The 20,244-nt window shown below is 60.0% G+C and overlaps 1 protein-coding gene and 1 non-coding gene across 2 annotated transcripts in view; one reads left to right on the top strand and one right to left on the bottom strand.

Moving 5' to 3' along the window:
* The first annotated feature begins 419 nt into the window (after positions 1 to 419).
* ADGRL1 (adhesion G protein-coupled receptor L1) overlaps positions 420 to 20,244 on the top strand; it is a 41,913-nt gene continuing 22,088 nt past the window's right edge. The window contains exons 1-3 of the mRNA XM_008157902.3: positions 420 to 790; positions 13,314 to 13,478; positions 16,855 to 17,068. Coding sequence (XP_008156124.1) covers positions 13,409 to 13,478; positions 16,855 to 17,068 — 284 coding nt within the window. The 5' untranslated portion in view covers positions 420 to 790; positions 13,314 to 13,408. The remainder of the gene's footprint in view (positions 791 to 13,313; positions 13,479 to 16,854; positions 17,069 to 20,244) is intronic.
* LOC114228478 (U6 spliceosomal RNA) lies at positions 19,785 to 19,887 on the bottom strand. The gene has a single exon (XR_003614619.2). It is a non-coding gene; the product is annotated as a U6 spliceosomal RNA (small nuclear RNA).

Raw genomic sequence — 20,244 nt, 5'->3', positions numbered from 1 at the left:
CGGCGCCGGCTCGGTCCGCGCGTCCTGCGGTGCCCACGGGCCCGGCCCGGCGCCCCCCTTCCGGCCGCCCCGGGGGCGCGACGCCGCCGCTCCCGCTTTCAGCCGCGCCCCCGCCAGGCTCCGCGCCGCCCGCCTCCCACCTGAGCCCCCCACGGCCACTGCGGGGAGCCCGAGCCGTCGGCGCGGGAGCTGTTGGCGCTGCGGCGCCCCCGCCCCGCTGTCTGCCGAGGAGGCCCCGGCGGATGGGGCAGCGCGGGTCCCGGAGCTGCGCCGCCGGGCGGCGGGGGGCTGCAGGGGCGCCCCTGCTGCCCCGTTAATCCCGCGGCGGCGGCCGCCTCCGCCCCCGTCCGGGGGGGCTGGGAAGTCTCCTGGGCGCACACGTGCCACCTCCATCGGAGCCGCGAAGCTGCGGGGGAGATGCAGGCCGCGGCCGGCACCGCCTCGGGGGGCTCCGCCTCGCCCCAGCCCCTGGAGCTCTGACGCCGCCCCCGCCCCGCCGCCTCCCTCCCCTGGAGGGGCGCGGACCCGTTCGCCCCCTACCTAGAGCCGCCACCACCGCGAGGGGGCCGCCTTTAGAGCTCTGTGATCCTCATTTTTTAATTTTGTTATTTGGTTGGTGGCGGCGGTGCTGGGCCAGAGGAAGGAGGGGACACGGAGGCCGCCCTCGCCCAGCCACCCCTCATCCGTTTCCCCCCCGCCCCGATTCCGGGAGATGTGCCGGGCGGGGGGTCCGGGTTCGCGGAGCCGCAGGAGAGACGCGCAGGGCCCAGCTCAGAGCGGCGCTGGACAGGTGAGTGTTTGCGGGCCCCAGGCCAGAGAGACGCCGCACCTGGGCCAGGTGTGCGGGCCCAGAGGGAGAGGATGGAAACCCGGGTCTGTCTGGGCCGCGAAGGGGGAGGGGATTCTGGAGCCGCCGGTCACCACACCGGAGCCGGAGGGGCGTCAGAAGCGGCCCGCACCTCACCCCCACCGGCGATGGGCCGGGAGGAGCGGCCCCCACGGAGCGCCGGGCGCTCCGGGGTGCAGATGGGCGGCCGCAGGGACCCGGCGGGGGGAGGGGACAGCAAGTGTGCCCGCGCGTGGCTGCGTGTGCCCGCGCGCGCACCAGCCTTTGTGGGGAAGCGGCGCGGCGGTGCCTGCGTGTCCCCGGTGCGTGTGCGCGCGGGTGCTTGGCGCCCTGTTTGTGTAGGTGTCTGGGTGGGAGCCGGGAGGGTGCGTGTGCGCGCCGCGCGCGGGCCCGGGCCCCGGAGGAGCCTGGCGGAGGGCTGGCACCGCAGGATTCGGGGCTGGGGGTTGTTTTTCTCTGGGAAGCAGAGGCGCGGGGTGCAGGGAGGGGTCTGTCTGGGCGCCGCTGTCGGGAGGAGTGGTGCAGCCGGCCGCGTCTTCTCTCCGTGGCGCTCCGTTAAGCGTGGGAAGCTGTCAGAGTGGACCCACTGGGATTCGGGCTTTGAGGACGAGCCCACTCCCTACACCAGGTGTTGGGGGTTTTCATCGCCGTCCTCCCACCTGAGAGTCCTGGGACTGGAGTGTGAGCCAGAAGAGGGTGGGGAGCGCTGTGTGTGCCCCAGCCGGGGCCAGCAAATGCCTTCCAGTGCCCCCCCCCCCCGGCCCCCACTTACAGGCAGCACCCCGCCTGTACGTGGCCTCGGCCAGCATCCCTGTCCCACTCTCCAGGCTCGGTCAGCACCCGGCCGCATCCTGCCCAGGCCTCACTGCACCTCACTGTCCGCCTCTCCCCCCCAAGCCCTGGCCGCCGCCTGGGTGGCCTTCCATCCCGGCCCTGAGGCAGGGACCCCCTGTCTTCCCGGGTTCTGCAGGACCCTGAGCCTGGGCTCCTCTGCCCACATCCAAACATGTGGTGCGAGGGGAGCGGGGGAGGGGCTCAAAATGGCTGCCAAGATGGCTGGTCGCCTCTGCCCGCCCCCCTCCCTCTCCCCCTCTCCCTCTCCCCCTCTCCCTCCATCTCTCTCCCGCTCTCGCTACCTCTTGGCTTGCTCTCTCTCCTCAGCTGCTGCGGAGTCACCGTCCAGAGGGGGTTGGACGATGCGGGTGCAGGTGTGGGCACCTGAGTGGGTGTCTGCTCTGGGCCCGCTGACCTCAGATGCTGCTTGGAGGGGCCTCTGGTCTCCCCTCCTCGGCACCTCGGGGGCTGGCGGAGCCTGTAACCTGACCCCAGACCCGACTCCTCCCCCCGGGCTGACAGCGCGACTGGCTCCCTGCCCTTCGCGGGTCTCCCAGGCTGGCACCCTGCATTGATCACTGGGTGTCAGGGCACCCCACAGAGGGTCCGGCTGCCATCCTCGCCTGCCCAGGGCCAGGGGCTAAGGACTCCCTCTGGGTGGGCCTGGATCAGGCCCCGGCGGTGCGGCCAGTTGACTGCTCCTTCCTCCCTGCTCCCTGCCTCCTAATGTTGAATTTATTACTTAAAAGTGGGATGAAAAGGGGGAGAATAAGAGAAGGAATACAACCTTCATTATCATATCGAGAAAATTATCCGTGATTTTCCTAACTAGCAATTTGCCTGCCATGCTGTTCAGAACTGACTTGCCCATTAATTACAGAGATGAAAAATCATCTGGAAAGAGGAAAAGGGAACTAATTCGATCCCTGGCTGGCGATAATCTCACCCATGCACTGAGCCACATGCGTGCCTGTGCGCATGGCGGTGCCAGCCTTCTTGCTGGCATCCCCACCTTCCTCTTCCTCCATCTCAGTGACCTCCTGCAGGGCCTCAGCCCACCCCATGCTCGTCACTCCTGCTCTCCAGTGCCCTGCTAGGCCTGCCCTCCCTCCACTGGGCGCTGGTCCCGAACCCCACTCGTGGCGTGGGGAGTTGGCTTGGGGCTTGGTCACTGACTGGCGCACTGGTGTCTGCCCTTGGGTGTGGAGATGGTGCCCAGGGTGGGGAGCTGGGGACCAGCGCATCTGGGCTGTGGGCCCTGCAGGGAGGAGGTGGAAAGCCCAGTTCTATTCTCAGCCTGCCCTGGGGAACCCCTTCTCCTAGGGGGACTCCAAGGAGGACCCTGTGAGTATGCTGGGGAGGGGCTGGCAGGCGCCTGGGCTGCTCCTGAGACTGGTTGCATCAAGGCCTGGGCTTCAGGATGGAAGACCTGTGTGCAGGGCGGTGTGTCAGCTGCGTCTTCTGTGTCTGTCCTCCCTGCACGCCCCCCGCTGATGGGAGATGGTGTGGCGCTTCAGCCCCAGTGTGGGCATCTGGAGTTGGGTTTCGCATCCCAGGAAGTTGCACTGCTCTGCCCTCGAGTGGGTGTCCTTAATGGGGAATAGGAGTGGGATCCCTGTCTCTCCCCACCCCGCCCCCCCCATTTGCTGGCCACTGGGAGCTCCATCATGGTCTCTGCCCCCCCCCCCTCCTACCTCTCCCGTCAGACGGGTGGCCAAGGACACGGAAGGCTCTGGTTTCTGTGTGGGCTTCTCTCGAGGATCCGATTTCCAGACTTTCCAGACGCCAGACACTGCCCCTCCTCCAGGCCCCTCCGTGGGGAGGTAGGAGGAGGGGCTCCCGAGATGGGGGTTCCCTGGGTCTGGAGCCAGACCTGACCGCAGTGACCCTGGAGGTGCATGCTTGAGCCAGCATCCCTCCTGGGCTGGGTCTTGGCCACCCTAATGAAAGAGAAAAGTGGGGTCCCGGGGTGGGAGAAATCCAGTCCCGTCCGCCGTCTGTCTGTCTGCGCCTGTGTGTACCTGTTCTGTGAGGGACTGGGTGGTGACCTGGCTGAGCCAGCGTGTGGCCACGTGCCATCAAGCCGGTCCTGTGTTCACAGGGGTCTCCTGTGTGCTGGTGTTTGTGGGCTTTGCAGAGGGGCTGTTTGTGTGTGTGGCTCCACGTGTGAGCAGCATTGCAGGTGTGTACCCAGGTGTGTGTATCCCGGACTCCCTGGAATTAGGCCGGGCCACCTCTTTAGGCAATCTGTGACCGTGTGCCAAGTGCCTCTCCACCAGGTGCCATGCTGGGAAGGCCATGGGGACAGTGCCCTGGTCCTCCCTCATGGAGCTCACAGTCTAGTGACACATTTCCTAGGAGGTGGGGAGAAAGCTTGTGTCTCCCCCTTCAGAGCAACCAGGCTCCCAGCTGGGGAGGAACAGCCCCAGACTTGGGCGGCAGCCCCTGCATTCGAGCACTACAGCAATCCCAGGCCTGGGGCGTCCTGGGGTCCAACTCCGCAAAATCTTCCCCATCGCCCCTTCCCATTTGCCCCCCCTCTCCTTGCTGCTCCTCCAACATGCAAAGTGTGGTTCTACTCCAGGACCTTTGCAGTGGCTGTCCTTCCATCTGGGACCTCACCCAGATCCCTGGGAGGCTTTTGCTCCCTCACCTGCTCCAACTGTCACCTCCCCAGTAAGTCTTACCCCCTGCAGCCTTTCGCTCACCTCCTGACTTTCCATAGCACGATGGCTTTTCCCACACTCTGTAGTTTCCTGATTTATCCCACCTGTTTGTTTATTGCTTGTCTCCCTGACCAGGATCCGAATGCTCAGGGAGTTTGTTACTTGTTTTGTTTCTGGATCCCAGGTGCCTAGACTCCTACCTGGCCCACAGTAGGTGTTGGAGAAATCTCGCCCTGGCCGGTTTGTCTCAGTGGATGGAGCGTCGGCCTGCGGACTAAAAGGTCCCGGGTTCGATTCCAGTCAAGGGCATGTACCTTGGTTGCGGGCATATCCCTGGTGGGGTGTGTGCGGGAGGCAGCTGATGTTTCTCTCTCATCGATGTTTCTAACTCTCTATCCCTCTTCCTTCCTCTCTGTAAAAAATCAATAAAATATATTTTAAAAAAAAGAAAGAAATCTCACCTGAGTGAGTGGGAGGCCTCATAATGGACCAGAGACCTCTGGGCAGCTCCCTTAGTTGTGCATGGCTAGGGTTTCCCATTGCCCTGGACCCTCGGCCATTGAAGGCTGCCTGCCAGAGGCCAGGCCAGACCAGCTCTGCACCTGCCCCCGGGCACACCTGAGCAGACTGTCTCCGAGGGGGCTTCATGGTACATGCGGGCGAGGCTGTCTGAGTGGGCAGTGGCTTCCCGGTGGGGCTGTGTGCTATTAGAGCCCAGAGGAGGAATGTGGGGGCCCCCTGCCCTTGCCAGGGGTAGGAGTCCCAAGGTCAAAGCCTGAGCAGCCCCTCCCCCACCCCCTGGGGCAGGGGGGTGGTACTGAGCCAGCCTCTCATGAAGTGGGACCTGTTTTTTGGGTCTGCTCTGGCTCTGGGGACCTAGCCAAGTTAGAGCCCCTTCCCATCCCCCCCAACTCCAAAATTTGGGGGAAATAAAAATTTTAATAAATAGATATTGAGGCTAAAAATAACGCTGCCCCCCCCAAAGCTAAAAATACCATAGCCCCTCCCTGAGAAGCTAAAGATGCCCGGGCTCCTTGTCTGCTGATGGGGAGGTGGTCCAGGCAGGTGAGGGGCCCAGGGCAGAGTCTCTCAGCCATGGCAGTCCTGACATTGGGGTCACATCATTCTTTGTTGGGGGCTGTCCTGTGCATCATAGGACTTTTAACAGTTTCCCTGGCCTCCTCCCATTAAATACCAATAGCACCCCCCTCCTCCCACACACATACACGCCCACACCTAACACCCTAGTGGTGACACCTAAAAATGTCTCCAGACATTGCCAAGTGGCTGAGGGTGAGGGCAAAATTGGTCGCCCTTACCCCATCACCTCTGCCCCCCACCCCGGGTTGAGAGGCACTGCCCTAGATCAGGGGTAGTAAGTATTGGAGACTTTTGTGGGACACTTACCAATTCTTGCATGTTCTCCTTCTGCCTCTTCTCAACCCTTTAAAAGTGGCAAAACCACTCTTAATTCTCTGGCTGTTCAAAAACAGGTTGTGACCGAGCCATAGGTAGTCAACTCCTGCCACAGAGCACCCCCAAATGGCCCTTGGTAATGGAGGTTGGGGCCCCCATGGATGCATCCTTATCAGCAGAGGGGCAACCTCATTTGGGGTGAGTGCAGTGCAGCCTCCCCGCCCTCCCCTCCTTCTCCTCTCCTGTGCCCACTTCCCACTGGTTCCCTCACCAGGCCTCACACGTGCACGGGCTGCTGGCACCGGGGTGCCACCCTTCGTGGTGGGGCACAGAGGAGCCTCGCCTGGCCAGCCTGCAAGTCAGGAAGGGTTTCCGGAGGACTGAGGAGGACAGGAGGACGGTGCTTGCTTATCAGCTGTGGCCTGGAGGGAGGAGGAGGGATAAAGTGGAGGGGAAGGAGAGTGGGAGGGAGGGGCCCACCTTGAGGTCAGAAAGAAGGGGGTGGCTCAAAGGGGAAAAGGAAAGATGTTGTTTCAAGGCCGGGCATGCAAAGAGGAGGCTGAGGCTGGAGGCTGGTCTAAGGGGCCAGAGGACCGAATTTGTCAGTTTACTGGTACGTCTGTTTGTTCCTGGGGGAGACCTGTGGAAGGGTGAAGGCCCGCAGGACAGGGTCTGAATGTCCAGCGTAAGCTACCTTTGGCTGCTGTGTGGGAGCACTGCAGAGGGCAGGAAGGGAGGCCAGGAGGCCAGGAGGCCAGCAGGGAGAGGAGGCAGCTGTCAAGGCAAGGGCTCCAGTGAGGGCCTTGAGACATTAGAGACGGCTGGTATGAGGTTTTGAAATCTGAGTTGACGGATGGTTGGCCGGAGGGCAGACAAAAGGGGGGATGGGAGAAACTGCAGGTTTCTGGTTTTGACAGTGGGTAGACAGGAAAGAAGAGGGTGGGTGTGGGGAGGCCTCCCACTAGCACCCGCCCCCGCCCCTCACCCCCCTCCCCCCCCCCCCCCCCCCGCCACACACACACACACAATATAATCACCTCTCACTATGAGGAGTCTGTGAACACCTGAGTCAGGTACCATCTCTCTCCACTCAGAACCTCCCTGGCTCCATCTCACTCAGAAAAAAAAAACCAAAACCAAGTCTTTCCCCGAGGCCCACAGGCCCTGCATGGTCTGCCCTGTAACCTCCCACCCCCTTTCTTTCCACTCTTCCCCTCTCACCAGGCCGAAGCTACATTCCACACCCTGCCTCAGGGCCTTTGCACACACCAGTTCCTGCTACTTGGGATGGCTCACCTCCCTGAGACCTCTGCCAAAATGTCACCACCTCAGTGAGGCATTTCCTGTCTATAACCTCCACCCCCATCTCTCCCCTTCAGGCTTCTTTTCCCCAAAAACAATTGTGGATGACCTGTTCTCTGGGTTTGTTTTGTCTTAGTTCATTAAACAGGTACACCCTCCCAGCCCAGGGCTAGGGATGCCACAGAGCACCAAGCCACCGGGATGGCAGTTTCCCTGTGGAATCCTCAGTGGTGAGAAAGACAGCTGATCAACAGCAGAGTCCAGATTCGATTAGGAGCCGAAGGTGGAGGCCCAGTGTGCTGCACATGTGGGTGTGGGCAGAGACCGATGCAGACCCGGTAGGCAGAGCCTTTGGGAGGAAAGAGGGTGGGAGGCCCAGCAGTGAGTGTGTGTGTGTGTGTGTGTGTGTGTGTGTGTGTGAGAGAGAGAGAGAGAGAGAGAGATGGGGGTGGGGGTGGGGGACTGAGAACAGGCACCTTGGGAGGACAGAGTAGAGTAGGTGATGACAAAGTGGCAGGAGATGGGGGCCTGAGACTCTACATCAGGACTGCGAGGCAATGGGGAGCCATGGAGGACTGCAGGCAGGAAGGGACATGATTGGGCTTTCACTTTGCAATAGGGTGGGGACTGGGTAGAATGGGAGTGGCCAATAGAGGGGGGAGCCCAGAGAGGAGGCCCTGGGGGAGGGGGACACTGGACAGTCCCCACTCCTTTGCAGCGCAGTGCCACTCAGCAGCCAACATTGTCTTTTAAAACTCACCAGACAGCCAGACCCCACCCGGTGGTGTTTGCAAATAGGTAAGATGCATGGCTGGAGTGCGGTGGGATTTTAAAAAGCCAGAACGGGCCCTGGCTGGTTTGGCTCAGTGGATAGAGTATCAGCCTGCAGACTGAAGGGTCCCAGGTTCCATTCCGGTCAAAGGCACATGCCCAGGTTGCGGGCTCGATCCCCAGTAGGGGGCGTGCTGGAGGCAGCCGATCAATGATTCTTCTCATAATTGATGTTTCTCTTTTCCTCTCCTTTCCTCTCTGAAATCAATAAAATGAATGAATGAATGAATGAATGAATGAATAAAAATTTTTAAAAAGCCAGAACAGGATGTAGGAGTGCTGGGGCCCGCAGGGCCTCCCTGACCTGGGAGAGGGCCACCAGACGGGTGCCGGGGGAGAAATGAGGGGACTGGACCGGGGAGGTGGCGAAGGGGTGGGGAGAAGTGAACAGATTCTGAAGGGGAGGCCACAGGAGCTGCTGGGGTTGATGTAGGGGTGAGAGAAGAGGGGTCCAGGATGACTGTACAGTTGCTGAGCGCCTGGGGGGACCAGCTGCCCGCTGCTGAAATGTGGGAAGATGGGAAGATGAATGTTCAGCAGGGATCCTGCCTTCCCCGAGCCCACAGTTCCCTTCCTGAAGGAGGGCATGCTGTGGGCACTGAGCAGTTCTGTCTGTGCGAGGTAGGTCTGTGAGCCTGGAATAGGAATGGGGAAATGGTCTCAAGAGAGGCCAAGAGCCCTGCCCAAGGCAGCACAGCAGATTCAGACCCAGGGCCTGCCCCTTCCCCCTCGATCATGCCTGAAGACTTCCTGGAGGAGGAGAGCCTGTGAGCTGGGCTCTCAGGCGGCTGAGTTTGGGGAGGGCTTAATCTGCTGAGGAGGGAACAGGAGATGCTGTGTGGAGGGAGGTACTAAGGGCTCAACGCCCCATTGTCATACCCCGCCCCAGGCACTCAGACTCCCACCCACTGGAGCACAGAGGGTTGCTATGGCAACTGCACTCTAGGGCAAGCTGGAGGCGCCCCCTCTGCTCCAGCATCCCGTTCTCCTCCTGTCACCTGACTACCCCATCCCAGGGCACCCGAGGACAGAGCCTGGGCTGCAACACCCACCACTGGGTAGCCCGCTCTACCCCCACCCCTTGATTTGAGACCGACGGGATCAGGTGCTCAGGCACCAACACCGAGGCAGGTGGGCCACCTGCCTGACCTGGCAGCCGGACACGCCTGAGGCCCATTCCCTCTCGGCATGAGAGCAGTGAGCCCCTCTTCACTGGGTTCAGCTGGGGCCACTCAAGTCACGGAGGTTCAGATTGGCGGCAGAGGCAGATGCAGGCTCACCTGGCCCTGAAGAGTGTGGAACCGCCAGGAGTGTCCAGCTCTGAGGACCCTCAATCACACAAATGCAGAGGGGGCCTGGAGGGGGACGCTCCTGGCTCCCAGGGTCTCCCCAGGTCTCAGCGCCCAGCCTGCCTGCGTTCAAAGCCCCCTTACCAGCTGGGTCTCCCTGGGACCTCACTTTCCTCATCTATAAAATGCGGGTTACTCCCCTTTACGCAGTCCTTACGACGATTCGGTGAGGTACGTGTGCGCAGTGCTCAGCTGCTAAGCCTGGCACCTCGGGTGGCTCAGGCACTGGAGACCCAGCAGCCCCACCGCCCTGCAGTTCGTGAAAGGCTCCCCGAAGTTGTGCAGCCCCGGGTCCTGCCCCTGCCCGCCTCCCCGCTCCATGTGTCCTGACCCCTGTGTGACTTTCCTAGGGCCGACAGGACAGAGTACCTAGACCCGGCGGCGTTAATAGCAGCCATGTGCGGTCTGGCAGTTCTGGAGGCTGGAAGTCCAAGACCAGGGTGTTGTCAGAGATGGTTCCTTCTGGGGCTCTGAGGCCAGAATCTCTCCCAGGCCCGTCCCCGGCTTCTGGGGGCTGCCGCAGTCCTTGGTGCCCCTTAGCTTGTAGAACCATCGCCCCAACTCTGCCTCCTCACCTGGGCTTCTCCCCAGGGGCATGTCTGTGTCCTCACCAGCCCTACTGGCTAGGCCAACCTTAATGACCTCATTGTAACTTGATTACTTTTTTTAAAAAATTGATTTCACAGAGGAAGGGAGAAGGAGAGAAACATCAGTGATGAGAATCATTGATCGGCTGCCTCCTGCACACCCCCTAATGGGGATGGAGCCAGCAACCAGGCATGTGCCCTGACTGGGAATCTGAACCGTGACCTCCTGGTTCCCAGGTCGATGCTCAACCACTGAGCCACACCGGCCAGGCTTGATTACTTCTTTTAAATACGGGCCCATTCTGAGTCCTGGGGGATGGGACCTGAGCATATCTTTTTGGGGGGGAGGATAAAATTCAATGCAAAACAACCCCCTCTGAAGGTCCCAGGATGGTCAGGCCTGGGTCTCCAAGGTGGCTCCCACATACCCACGCCTGGCCTCCCCGCCTAGGTGGGCACAAGGTGGCAAGTGAAACGTGTAAGGTGGGCAGGAAGTCAGGCCAGGAAGGGAGGGAACGGGAGCCGCAGGGCCCAGCTCCTGAGCTGGGGCCGGTTCTGGGTGTGCATGGGGCTCCCTGGGGGAGCTGCTCCAGGGAGGGGACCTCAGGAACACTCTGTGCCCCTGAGGCATTGGTGCCGAGCCAGTGTGGGCCAGGCTAGGCCCCAGGATGCAGGGCAGATGCCCCGTCTCCAGCTGTCCCCACTATTATCCTTCGTCACTCATCTTGGTTCATTTGGTAAATATTTGTTTGAGCACCTACTGCCTGTCTAGGCGCCAGGAGACTTCCATTCTCCTGGGGGTACAGGAGCAAAATCCAGGACGGCACAGTCAAGTCACCCGGGAGAGACGTGATTGGTGGGGACGATGCTGCAGGGGACACGGCACTCACTATGTGCCAGGCGCGGCCCTCAGTGTTTCACATGGATGAATTCCTCTTATCGCTCGGCTATCCTGTGAGGTGTCCCCCTTCTACCGAGAGAGAATCAGGACCTAGGAGGTTACAGGATGGCGGGGACCGGATGGGCAGGCACGGACTGCAGGGTGCCGTGATGCAGGGTGTTGGAGGCCCGTCCGCACCTCTGAGGGGTGCTCCCTGGGCCTGACTCTGCCACACTGTGGACAGCACCCTCTCCTGGGTCCCAGCTGAATAAAAATAAACAAAATAAATAAATATTCTGTCAACATTTATTTGCTCTCCCGCCCCCTCACCCCACCCCCACCCCTGCTCAATCGCCAGTCCCTTGTCTTCAATCGCTCATCTCCACAGACAACTGGTCAACCCGATCACTCTGACCCGCCGCCGGAGACAAAGTCCGGGCTTGTTTATGCAGACTGTTGTCCTTGCCAGAACCCTGCAGATACAGACTATTTAGGGGACTGGGGTCGGGAGGGGAAAGGTCAAGGTCAAGGTCACACAGCACATAAATGGCCGTCAGGATCCAGACTCACATGGGTTAGCTGTCCTCAGCCCGGCCTCCCAGCCTCCCCAGCATTAACCAGCCGCTAACCATTTTAACTGCGTCAGGGAGGGAGTGTCCGTCTGCCTGGGGTCAGTGCCTCTCCCGAAGCTGGGAGGGGGGTGGGGGTGAGAAATGAGGGGGTTAGGCATGCCCTTCCCCCAAGGTAACATTGTGAAATGAACGGAAAGTGTCACAGGCCAAGTCTGGTCAGGGTTGTGGGAGGAGACAGTTTTGGACAGTAGAGGGGAGATTTCCTGCGACGGGCAGGGAAGGGGCAGGGAAAGCTGCTGCAGGCACGGGCACGGGGTCAGGGCTGTACTGTGAGGTGCTGTCCCGTTTCACGTGAGAGGAGACTGAGGCCTTCGGGTGAAAAGCTGAGCAGGTATGCGGGACCCTGGGCAGCGTTTCAGGCAGAGGAAACGGCCCGGCAACGGCGGGGAGCGTTGGGGGAAGAAGCGGCTGGAGCTTTGTAGGAACGGAAGGCTGGAGAACCCGCTAGCCCCAGATCACCCCCAGCCTCCACCCTGGTGAGGAACGGAGGCCCCAGTGGGCAGCAGAGGGATCTACGTTGTTAACCGATCCCTCAGCACTGAGTGGAGGGCCGGGGAGGCGGGGAGGAGGCCAGGACAAGGCCCGGGGCCGCAGGACGGCGGCTTGGTCCTGGCGGTGCCCTCGAGGGCCCGCAGTGGGCAGATTGGCGAGATCCTTTGGAGGCAGAGCCCACAGGATTGCGGACAGAGTTCACGAAGGGGAGGGAAGAGGCAGATTCTTAGTTGGGTCTGAGATTCAAACAAATACTTGCCACTGTGTGCCGGGCCTGTGCCGGAAGCTGGGGATGGGCCCATGAGCAAAACAGCCCACCGATCCCTTCCGTACGAGCTCGGAGATCGTTACGTTTGAGCAGAGCCCACAGGAGGTGAGGGAGCAGAGGGAGAGGCCAGTGGGTAACTGGCGGCCAGAAGGTAAAGGCAGAGGACGGGAGACCCTGGGGCAGGGCTTGGTGTGGAGGAATCGGGGGTGGCGGGCGGCACAGAGAAGGGGTCAGAGACCTAACTGGGTCAGTCAGTAGGCTTTCGTTTTGGGGGGACAAACAGGAGCTGGGCTCTGTTGAGAGATTCCAGACTGGAAATAAGAGAGTGGGAAAGTATTGGGTGGTTGATGGTGTTGAGACTGGGGGGTAGACTGGGATGACAGCGGGAGAGGACCGAGCGGGGTTCATACGTTATAGGGCTGGCCCTCCCCGGAGAATGTGTTTCTGGCAAGTTCCTGGCCAGGCTGGTGCTGCTGGCCTGGGCCGCACGTGGCAAACGGGGTGTAGATACAGCAAAGGGCCGAGGGAGGTGTGGGCAGGCAGCCTGAAGAGCATCCACGGGAAACCGAGGCAGCGAGACGTGGGAAGGAGTGACTGTGAGGGAGGAAATAAAGGGTCAGAACCTAACTCTGTGGTGGGGACGGCTACAGGGCAGGGCACACGACCCTCACCCCTTCCTTACCCTCCCTGGCCCTCGGGGGGCTGCACTCGCTCCTCCCCACCTGCCTGTCTCCAACTTACCCCCGGAGTCCCCTGGAAACAGTTGTCCCTGGCCCCCCGTTTGTGGCCCCAGCCAGCTACCAGCGTGAGAGAGACAGGAAGTAGGGGGCTGGGGGTGGGCCGGGATGCCGGGTCCCCCACTTTGGATGCTCTTTGCTGGCTGAGGAAGCTCGGCTGGAGGACCGATGGGCAGGGTCGGGATTTCAGGATGGGGAGGAGGCTTCCCAAGGGTCCCTTTCCCCAGGATGCAGGGTCTGAGGCTGTCTGGTGCCACCCTAACACCTGTCACCAGAGGGGGCTGTTCCATCTGCTGGGGTCGGGGTGGAAGGAGTGTGAGCCCCAGGCCCTGGAGCCGGGCGGCCTCTGGCCAGAGGATGTGGCTGCTGTGGGTGGACGTGCTGGCTGTGGACGGGTCCCTCTCGGGCCCGCAAGCCCCTTCTCCACGGCCTGCTGAGGGAGGGCCCCTCTCACTCTCCCTGTCCTCCCCAGGCTGGTGGGCCAGGCTGTGGTGCCCACCTGGTGATGCGGGGCAAGGATCCCTGCACCCGCCACTGAGAGCTCCGAAGACGTCCCCGGCCGTTGCCATGGCCCGCCTGGCCGCCGTGCTGTGGAGTCTCTGCATCACCGCCGTCCTGGTCACCTCGGCCACCCAAGGTAGGTGCTGCCGGGGCCGTGGGTGGAACGTTGAAATGCCTCTGAACGACTTGTTAAAGCCCCTACCGCACCCACACCTCAGAGGAACCGGGCCAGGGCAGGGCTTGGTGGTTACACACCGCCAACGACACGGAGGGCCCACAGCCTGGCATCAGCCTGTGGCACCCTGGGACGGTGCAGGCCTTCCTGGTGACGGAGGCTCGTGTGTGTGGTACCGGAGTTAACATCTTCCCGGCTCTCACTGGAAGAGGCTTAATTAAAGCATGCCCATTGACGTTTATTTAAAAACAACTAATTACTCAGCTCGGCCCCGTGCCGGCCCCGGGATCCTGGGCATGCCACAGTGAGTGCCCCGAGCCTGCCCGTCCACCTCACCAGTTACTCAGGATGGGAGAAGGCGCCTGCTGGCCTTGGCCTTGGCCTTGGCCTTGCCCTTGCCTGGGGCGCGGCCCCTGCCCACCCCTCCCAGTCCCGTCTGGAGGGCCCTGGCAGTGGACACTGCTTCCCAGGGCCCCTTCCTATAGCCCCACCTTTGGAGAGCCACACGGGGCGGGCGCTTCATTCAGCCATGCCCGGGCCTTGGCATTGCTCTGGCCAGCTGGTAGCTTCTGCTTCCCCAGCGCCCGAGTTCTCTGCCCACCTGGGTCCTGCCCCATGGTCCCACCCCCGGGACCCATCTGAGCCAACCCTCCACCCCCGGCCCGCCTCCCAGACCCAAGACGGGCTAAAATTAGCCGTGGAAGCAGATGGCGCTAGAGCAGCACATGTAAGACTTTCCCCCAAGGGGAACGACTCCCCCCAGAAAACCCCGGGGGCCTGGCCGCCATTCTCCACGGGTCCCCCGCCAACAGCGGCGGGACCCGGTCTTAGGAAAGAGGCCGGCTTAGCTCTGCTGCCGTTAGGCACTGGTACCGTCTCTTCGTCTGCAAATGGCAGTTCTCCCCGCATTGCAGCCTCTGGGCCACTCTGTGCCTCCCCACGTCCCTCTGGCACCAGCGAGGCCGGGCTGGGACCAGTGTCCGGGAAGGTGGCCGCCTCAGCAGGCGTGGCCCTGCCAAGCCCACTCTGCCCTGCAGAGAGGGCTGCACCCTGTGCCTCGCTGTGCGCCGCTGCCTCCACTGCCTGGTTCTGTGAGGCGGGAGCGGTCAGCTCCTGAGGGAGGGCAGCAGGCACAGAGGTGGTCAGTGACTGGACGAAGCCACCGGCCAGGGAGTGGTGGAGCTGGGATTTAAACCCGTCAGCCCAAGCTCTCAGTCCCCACACGGCACGTGATGGGACGGACGTGTGACGGTGCTGGGCCTGCCCAGGGTGTGCCCTTCCATTTTCACACAACTCGGGAGGGTTTCCCAGGTGATAATGAGGAGGGAGGACCCTTCTAGTGTGGCCTCGCCATTGACAGCACCATGCTCAGCACTTCCTTCACAGACATTCCTAGCACAGAGTCCTCACAGCACAGCCCTGGGCTATGGTGCCCATTTTACAGATTGGGAAACTGAGGCCTGGGGAGGCTATAGGGGTGGCTGTCCAAAGGAGTGTGCATCAGAATTGCTGGTGGTTGCATAGCTCCAAAGGCTCCTGGCTTTCCCCCGAGATCCTGATTCAGCAGGCCTGGGGGCCGGGGGGGCGGCCATAGTTTGCATCCTAAACCAGCTGCCCTGTGATTCTGTGCTGCTGATCCCTGGGCCGCACCACGAGAAGGCCTGGGCCAAGGGACCTGGCCTGTCCTCTGGGAAGTGACGAAGTCAGACTCTATGGTTTCTTCCAGAATATGAGTTCATACCCCACCCCCATGCCTCTTCTCCTTGTGTGGGGTGGTGTGAATTTAGGGCAGCACCCAAGATCACCCTCACTTTGGGCACTCACTGCAGTCAGGGGCCCCTCACACCAGCGGTCGCCAACCGGTGGTGGTCAGTGAGGTCCGAAAGGTTGGCGACCGCTGCCTGAGACCATCCTCCAGTTTGATGGTTTGCTAGGAGAGCTCGTAGAATTCAGAAATGCTGTGAAACGTGCAGTTACAGTTTGTTACGGCGGACTGATGCAGATTAAAGTCATCCAAGAGCAGGTGCGTGGGGCGGCAGCGTCCGGGCAGTTTCACGCGCGGAGCTTGCCGGTGCCCCTCTCGGAGTCGTGGGCGGTGTTAACCCTCCTGGCAGTGCTGGGCGACAGCACCCATGTGCACTGCCAGCCGGGAAGTCCCGGAGCCTTGGTACTCACCATCTTTACTGGGGCTCCGACCACCCACCTGGCTGACCTTGATCTCCAGTCCCTCCAGAGGTCAACTGATACTTCATGACCCAAACCTCCCACCCAAAACCACATGGTTAGTGTATAGGTTGTTAGTGCTGCTGTAACAAAGTACCACAGATCAGGGGCGCTTAAACACAGGACTAGGGGCTGGAAGTCCAAAATCAAGGCGTTGGCAGGGTTAGTCATTCTAAGGGCTGCAAGGCAAGGATTTGTTCCAGGCCCCTGCCCTTGGCTTGTAGATGGCCATCTCCTCCCTCTGTCCCCACATGGTCTTCCCTCTGGTATGTCTGTGTCCAAATTCCCTCTATTTATATTGGACGAAATTCGTGCACAGGTAGGGTCCCCTAGGCCTGGCCAGTGATCAGGGCCCATCAGGACCTTCCTTCGTTCCAGCGCCACCCCCTGGTGGTCAGCGCTCATCATAGCGAGCAGTCAAATTCCCCAGGGCCGTGGTCGGCAAACTGCAGCTCAAGGAGCCACATGTGGCTCTTTGGCCCCTTGAGTGTGGCTCTTCCACAAAATACCACGGCCTGGGTGAGTCTATTTTGAAGAAGTGGCGTTAGAAGAAGTTCAAGTTTAAAAAATTTGGTTCGCAAAAGAAATTTCAATCGTTGTACTGTTGATATTTGGCTCTGTTGACTAACGAGTTTGCCGACCACTGCCCCAGGGGACACTTTGCATAGTGGGCTTTTACATATATAGATGAGTGCCCATCTTAATTGCCTCCTTTTAACTTGATTATCTCTGTAAAGACCCTGTCTCCAAATTCGGTTACATTCTGAGGTCCAATGGGTTAGGACTTCAGCATAGGAATTTGGGGGAGGGGGCACAATTCAACCCCTAACAGTTGGCACAGACTATCTGGCATGGCATGGCCCAAGGCCCCCAGGTAAGCAGACACTGTTATCAAGCTGAACATTCCAAAGGCTTGGAGGGCCCTCCCAGGCCCCGAGGCAAAGGCCGAATTCTTTTTGAGCAGGTTAATGACTTGAGAAGCCCATTTACAGATGAATAAAGCTCTGCCTGTGTCCCAGGTACAGCTAAGCTGGAGATGGCACCTCCTCTCCAGGGTCTTCACTCCCTTCCTGTGCCCTGAGCATGATGCGCCCCCTCCTCCCCTCCCCCACAGGCCTGAGCCGGGCCGGACTCCCATTCGGGCTGATGCGCCGGGAGCTGGCTTGCGAAGGCTACCCCATCGAGCTGCGGTGCCCAGGCAGTGATGTCATCATGGTGGAAAACGCCAATTACGGACGCACAGATGACAAGATCTGCGACGCTGACCCTTTCCAGATGGAGAATGTGCAGTGCTACCTGCCCGATGCCTTCAAGATCATGTCGCAGAGGTGAGGGGCCCCCGGCTCTCAGGCAGGGTGGCGGCAGTTCCTGGAGTCCCTGAATCCAGTGCCTGTCCTCCCTGCACCCCCTGGACAGTGCACCCTGTTCACCCTCCGTCTTCCTTTTATGATTTTCACACGCCTTCCAGGTGCCTGAACAGCTGCCCCCCGCCCAGCTTATCTCCCCACCAGTCTGTACCCCTTCCCACACACACACACTCATGAGCCGGATGCCTCCAGAAGCTCATGCCAAGATTACAGGGAGGCGGCGAGGGCTTGCAATGTAAAAGCAATGGCAGGACAGGGTGAAGGTGTCCTGGGAGCTGAGGCAGGACCCAGAGTCTGGTCAGGCTTCCCGGAGGAGGTGACATCGGAATGCAGACGACAAGTGCGTGTGAGAGAGGGAATGTGAGTGCCTGTGTGCGGCTGGGAGTGAGGGGCTATGCCAGGCAGAGCCCTGAGTGTTCAAAGCTGCAGAAACCTCTCTCACACCCACAGCCGGTGCACCTCGAGCTGCTCACTTTTCTTCAAATTACACTGATTCCACCACTGTTTCCTCCAAGTCCATGCCCCACCCCTTACCTGCTCCCTCCTGCCTGTTCCCTCCACAGCCGCCAGAGGGCGTTTGTGAGCACCTGAATCTGGAAACAGCCCTGTTCTGCTCATAATCCTACCTCACTCAGCTCACAAAAGCCCCAGCCTTCCCTCTGCCTGCAAGGCCCTGCACGCTCTGCCCTTTCCCCTCCAGCCCTCACCTCCTCCACGCTCCCCCTCTCACCCACCCGCTCCTCACACACATCAGGCATCTTCCCCGGAGGGCCTCCTGAGGGCCTTTTCATTGGCTGTTCCCCAGCAGCCACTGGGCTCCTCCTCCCTCCTCCCGCTCACTCAGGGAATTTCCACCTAACATCCTCCTCCAGGGCTGCCCACTTCCTCACCCCTTCTCTGCTTCCTGACTTCCATCTACAGTTCCATCAGATATTTTGCCTCTTTATGTGGTTTATGTCTTCCCTCCCTGGGCTGTCAGCCCCATGGGGGGGGGGGGGGCGGAAGCTGTCACTGCTGTGTCCGCAGCAGCAGGCACTCACTGCATTTTTGCCAAATACCTCTGAGAATGCAGGGTTCACTCCGGAGCCCAGGGCATAGGACTGGAAAAGGGAAGGGGGGCTTAGGGCCAGCAGCTCCTTGAAGTTCTAGAATAGGCCACTGGGCAGGGGCCCTGAGAGTTTTGGGCACAGGACAGGTGTGGGCAGATGGCCCAGCCTGGTTGGCCAGGCTGGAGCTGCCTCATCCCCTCCCTCCCCCTTTTCTATCTCCAGCATCCACCCCCTCCAATAATCTTGCCCCTTTTCCCCTCCCAGTCTCCCCTGCACGGGTGCTGACAGTCCAGCCTCCCAGTCTTTGCTTGGGCCGTGCCCCCTTCTCCTTGGAACCCTTTCTTCCTCCCTCCTGCCTCTCCAGATTCTCCCTCAGGGTTCATTCAGCACCGGCACCGGGTCGGTGGTGTCTCCCAGCACCCAGCACTCGACTGGCCCGGTTCCGATGGGTTGTCAGGTCCAGAGTGGGGAACGCTGAGCAGGATGGCCACGGGGCTGGGAGTGTCCTGAGGCCGCTGCTCCACTGTCCTAGAACCTGGAGGTGCTTTTTTAAAAATCTTTTTATTTTATTTTAATCCTCTCCGAAGGATGTTTTTCCATTGATTTTTAGAGAGAATGGGAAAGAGAGGCAAAGACCGAGAGAAATATCGATGTGAGAGAAACACATCGATTGGTTGCCTCCTGCACACGCCCCGACCTGGGCTCAGGCTGGGGAGGAGCCTGCAACCTAGGTGCATGCCCTTGACCGAAATCGAACCTGGGACCCTTCAGTCCGCAGCCCGATGCTCTATCCACTGACCCAAACCGGCTGGGGCAACCTGGAGGTGCTTTGTATCAGTTAGGGTACAGCTCACTGCTCTGACGGAGACACCCCAGAATAAATACAGTGAGGAGCTGCGGAGACATCAGCACCCGCTTCCCTGGGTGGTGCTCCCGCACCCATCACATCCCCCCTCCCGCTGGAAGGCCAGCGGCCTTCCCTTTTCTTCTCTGTATGGCAGTGAAATTCACATAACAAAAACCACTACTGAAGTGAAATACTTAGTATGTTTACAAGTTGTGCAACCACCATCCCTGCCTAGTTCCAGGACATTTTCATCACCCCAGGAGGAAACCCTGTACCCAGTAGCAGCCACTCTCCGTGCCCCTCCTCCTGGCAGCTGATCTCCTGTCTGTCGCTGGATTTGCCAATTCTGGACATTTTGTGCAAGTGGAGTCGTGAGACGTGGCCTTTGTGCCGGCTTCTGCACGCGGCATGCTTTTGAAGTTCATCCACGTTGTGGGCTGTCGGCGCGTCAGCCCTTTTATGGCTGAGGACTGTTTTGTTGTGAGGATGGGCCATTTTGTTCGGCCCTTCGGTATGAGATTTGGGTTGTCCCCACCTTTTGACACTTCGTGAATGACCAGCTGTGAATATTCACAAACAAGTGGTGGTTTAAGCACTTGCTTTCGGTTCTTTTGGAATGTAACAAGGGATGGAGTTTCTGGGCCATAGGCAACTCTGCTTAACCTTCTGAGGCCAATGTGCTGTTTTTATTTATTGTTGAAAGTATTTCAGATGACCCCCTTTTTTCCATTGACCCTCTACTCCGAACCCCTTCCCCCAGGCCTTCACCACACTATTGTCTAAAAATATGGAACGCTTCATGAATTTGCATGTCAGCCTTGCACAGGGCCGTGCTAATCTCTGTATCGTTCCAATTTTAGTATCTGAGCTGCCGAAGCGAGCACCAGTGTTCTGTTTTTGTTTTGTTTTGTTTTGTTTTGAATGTATTTTTATTGATTTCAGAGAGGAAGGGAGAGGGAGGGAGAAAGATAGAAATATCGATGAGAATTATGGATCGGCCTCTTCCTGCACGCCCCCTAGTGGGGATCGAGCTGCAACCCCGGCATGTGACCTCGACCAGAATAGAACCCAGGACCTCTCGGTCCACAGGCCGACGCTCTATCCACTGAGCCAGACCGGCCGGGGCACCAGTGTTCTGATTTTTTTAAAATATATTTTTATTGATTTCAGAGAGGAAGGGAGAGGGAGAGAGAGACAGAGACAGAAACATCAATGATGAGAGAGAATGATTGATTGGCTGC

This window comes from Eptesicus fuscus, chromosome 6 (assembly GCF_027574615.1).
Source record: "Eptesicus fuscus isolate TK198812 chromosome 6, DD_ASM_mEF_20220401, whole genome shotgun sequence".
Lineage (NCBI taxonomy): Eukaryota > Metazoa > Chordata > Mammalia > Chiroptera > Vespertilionidae > Eptesicus > Eptesicus fuscus.
Note: the sequence above shows the minus strand (reverse complement) of the source record. Positions and strands in the feature narration are given on the sequence as shown.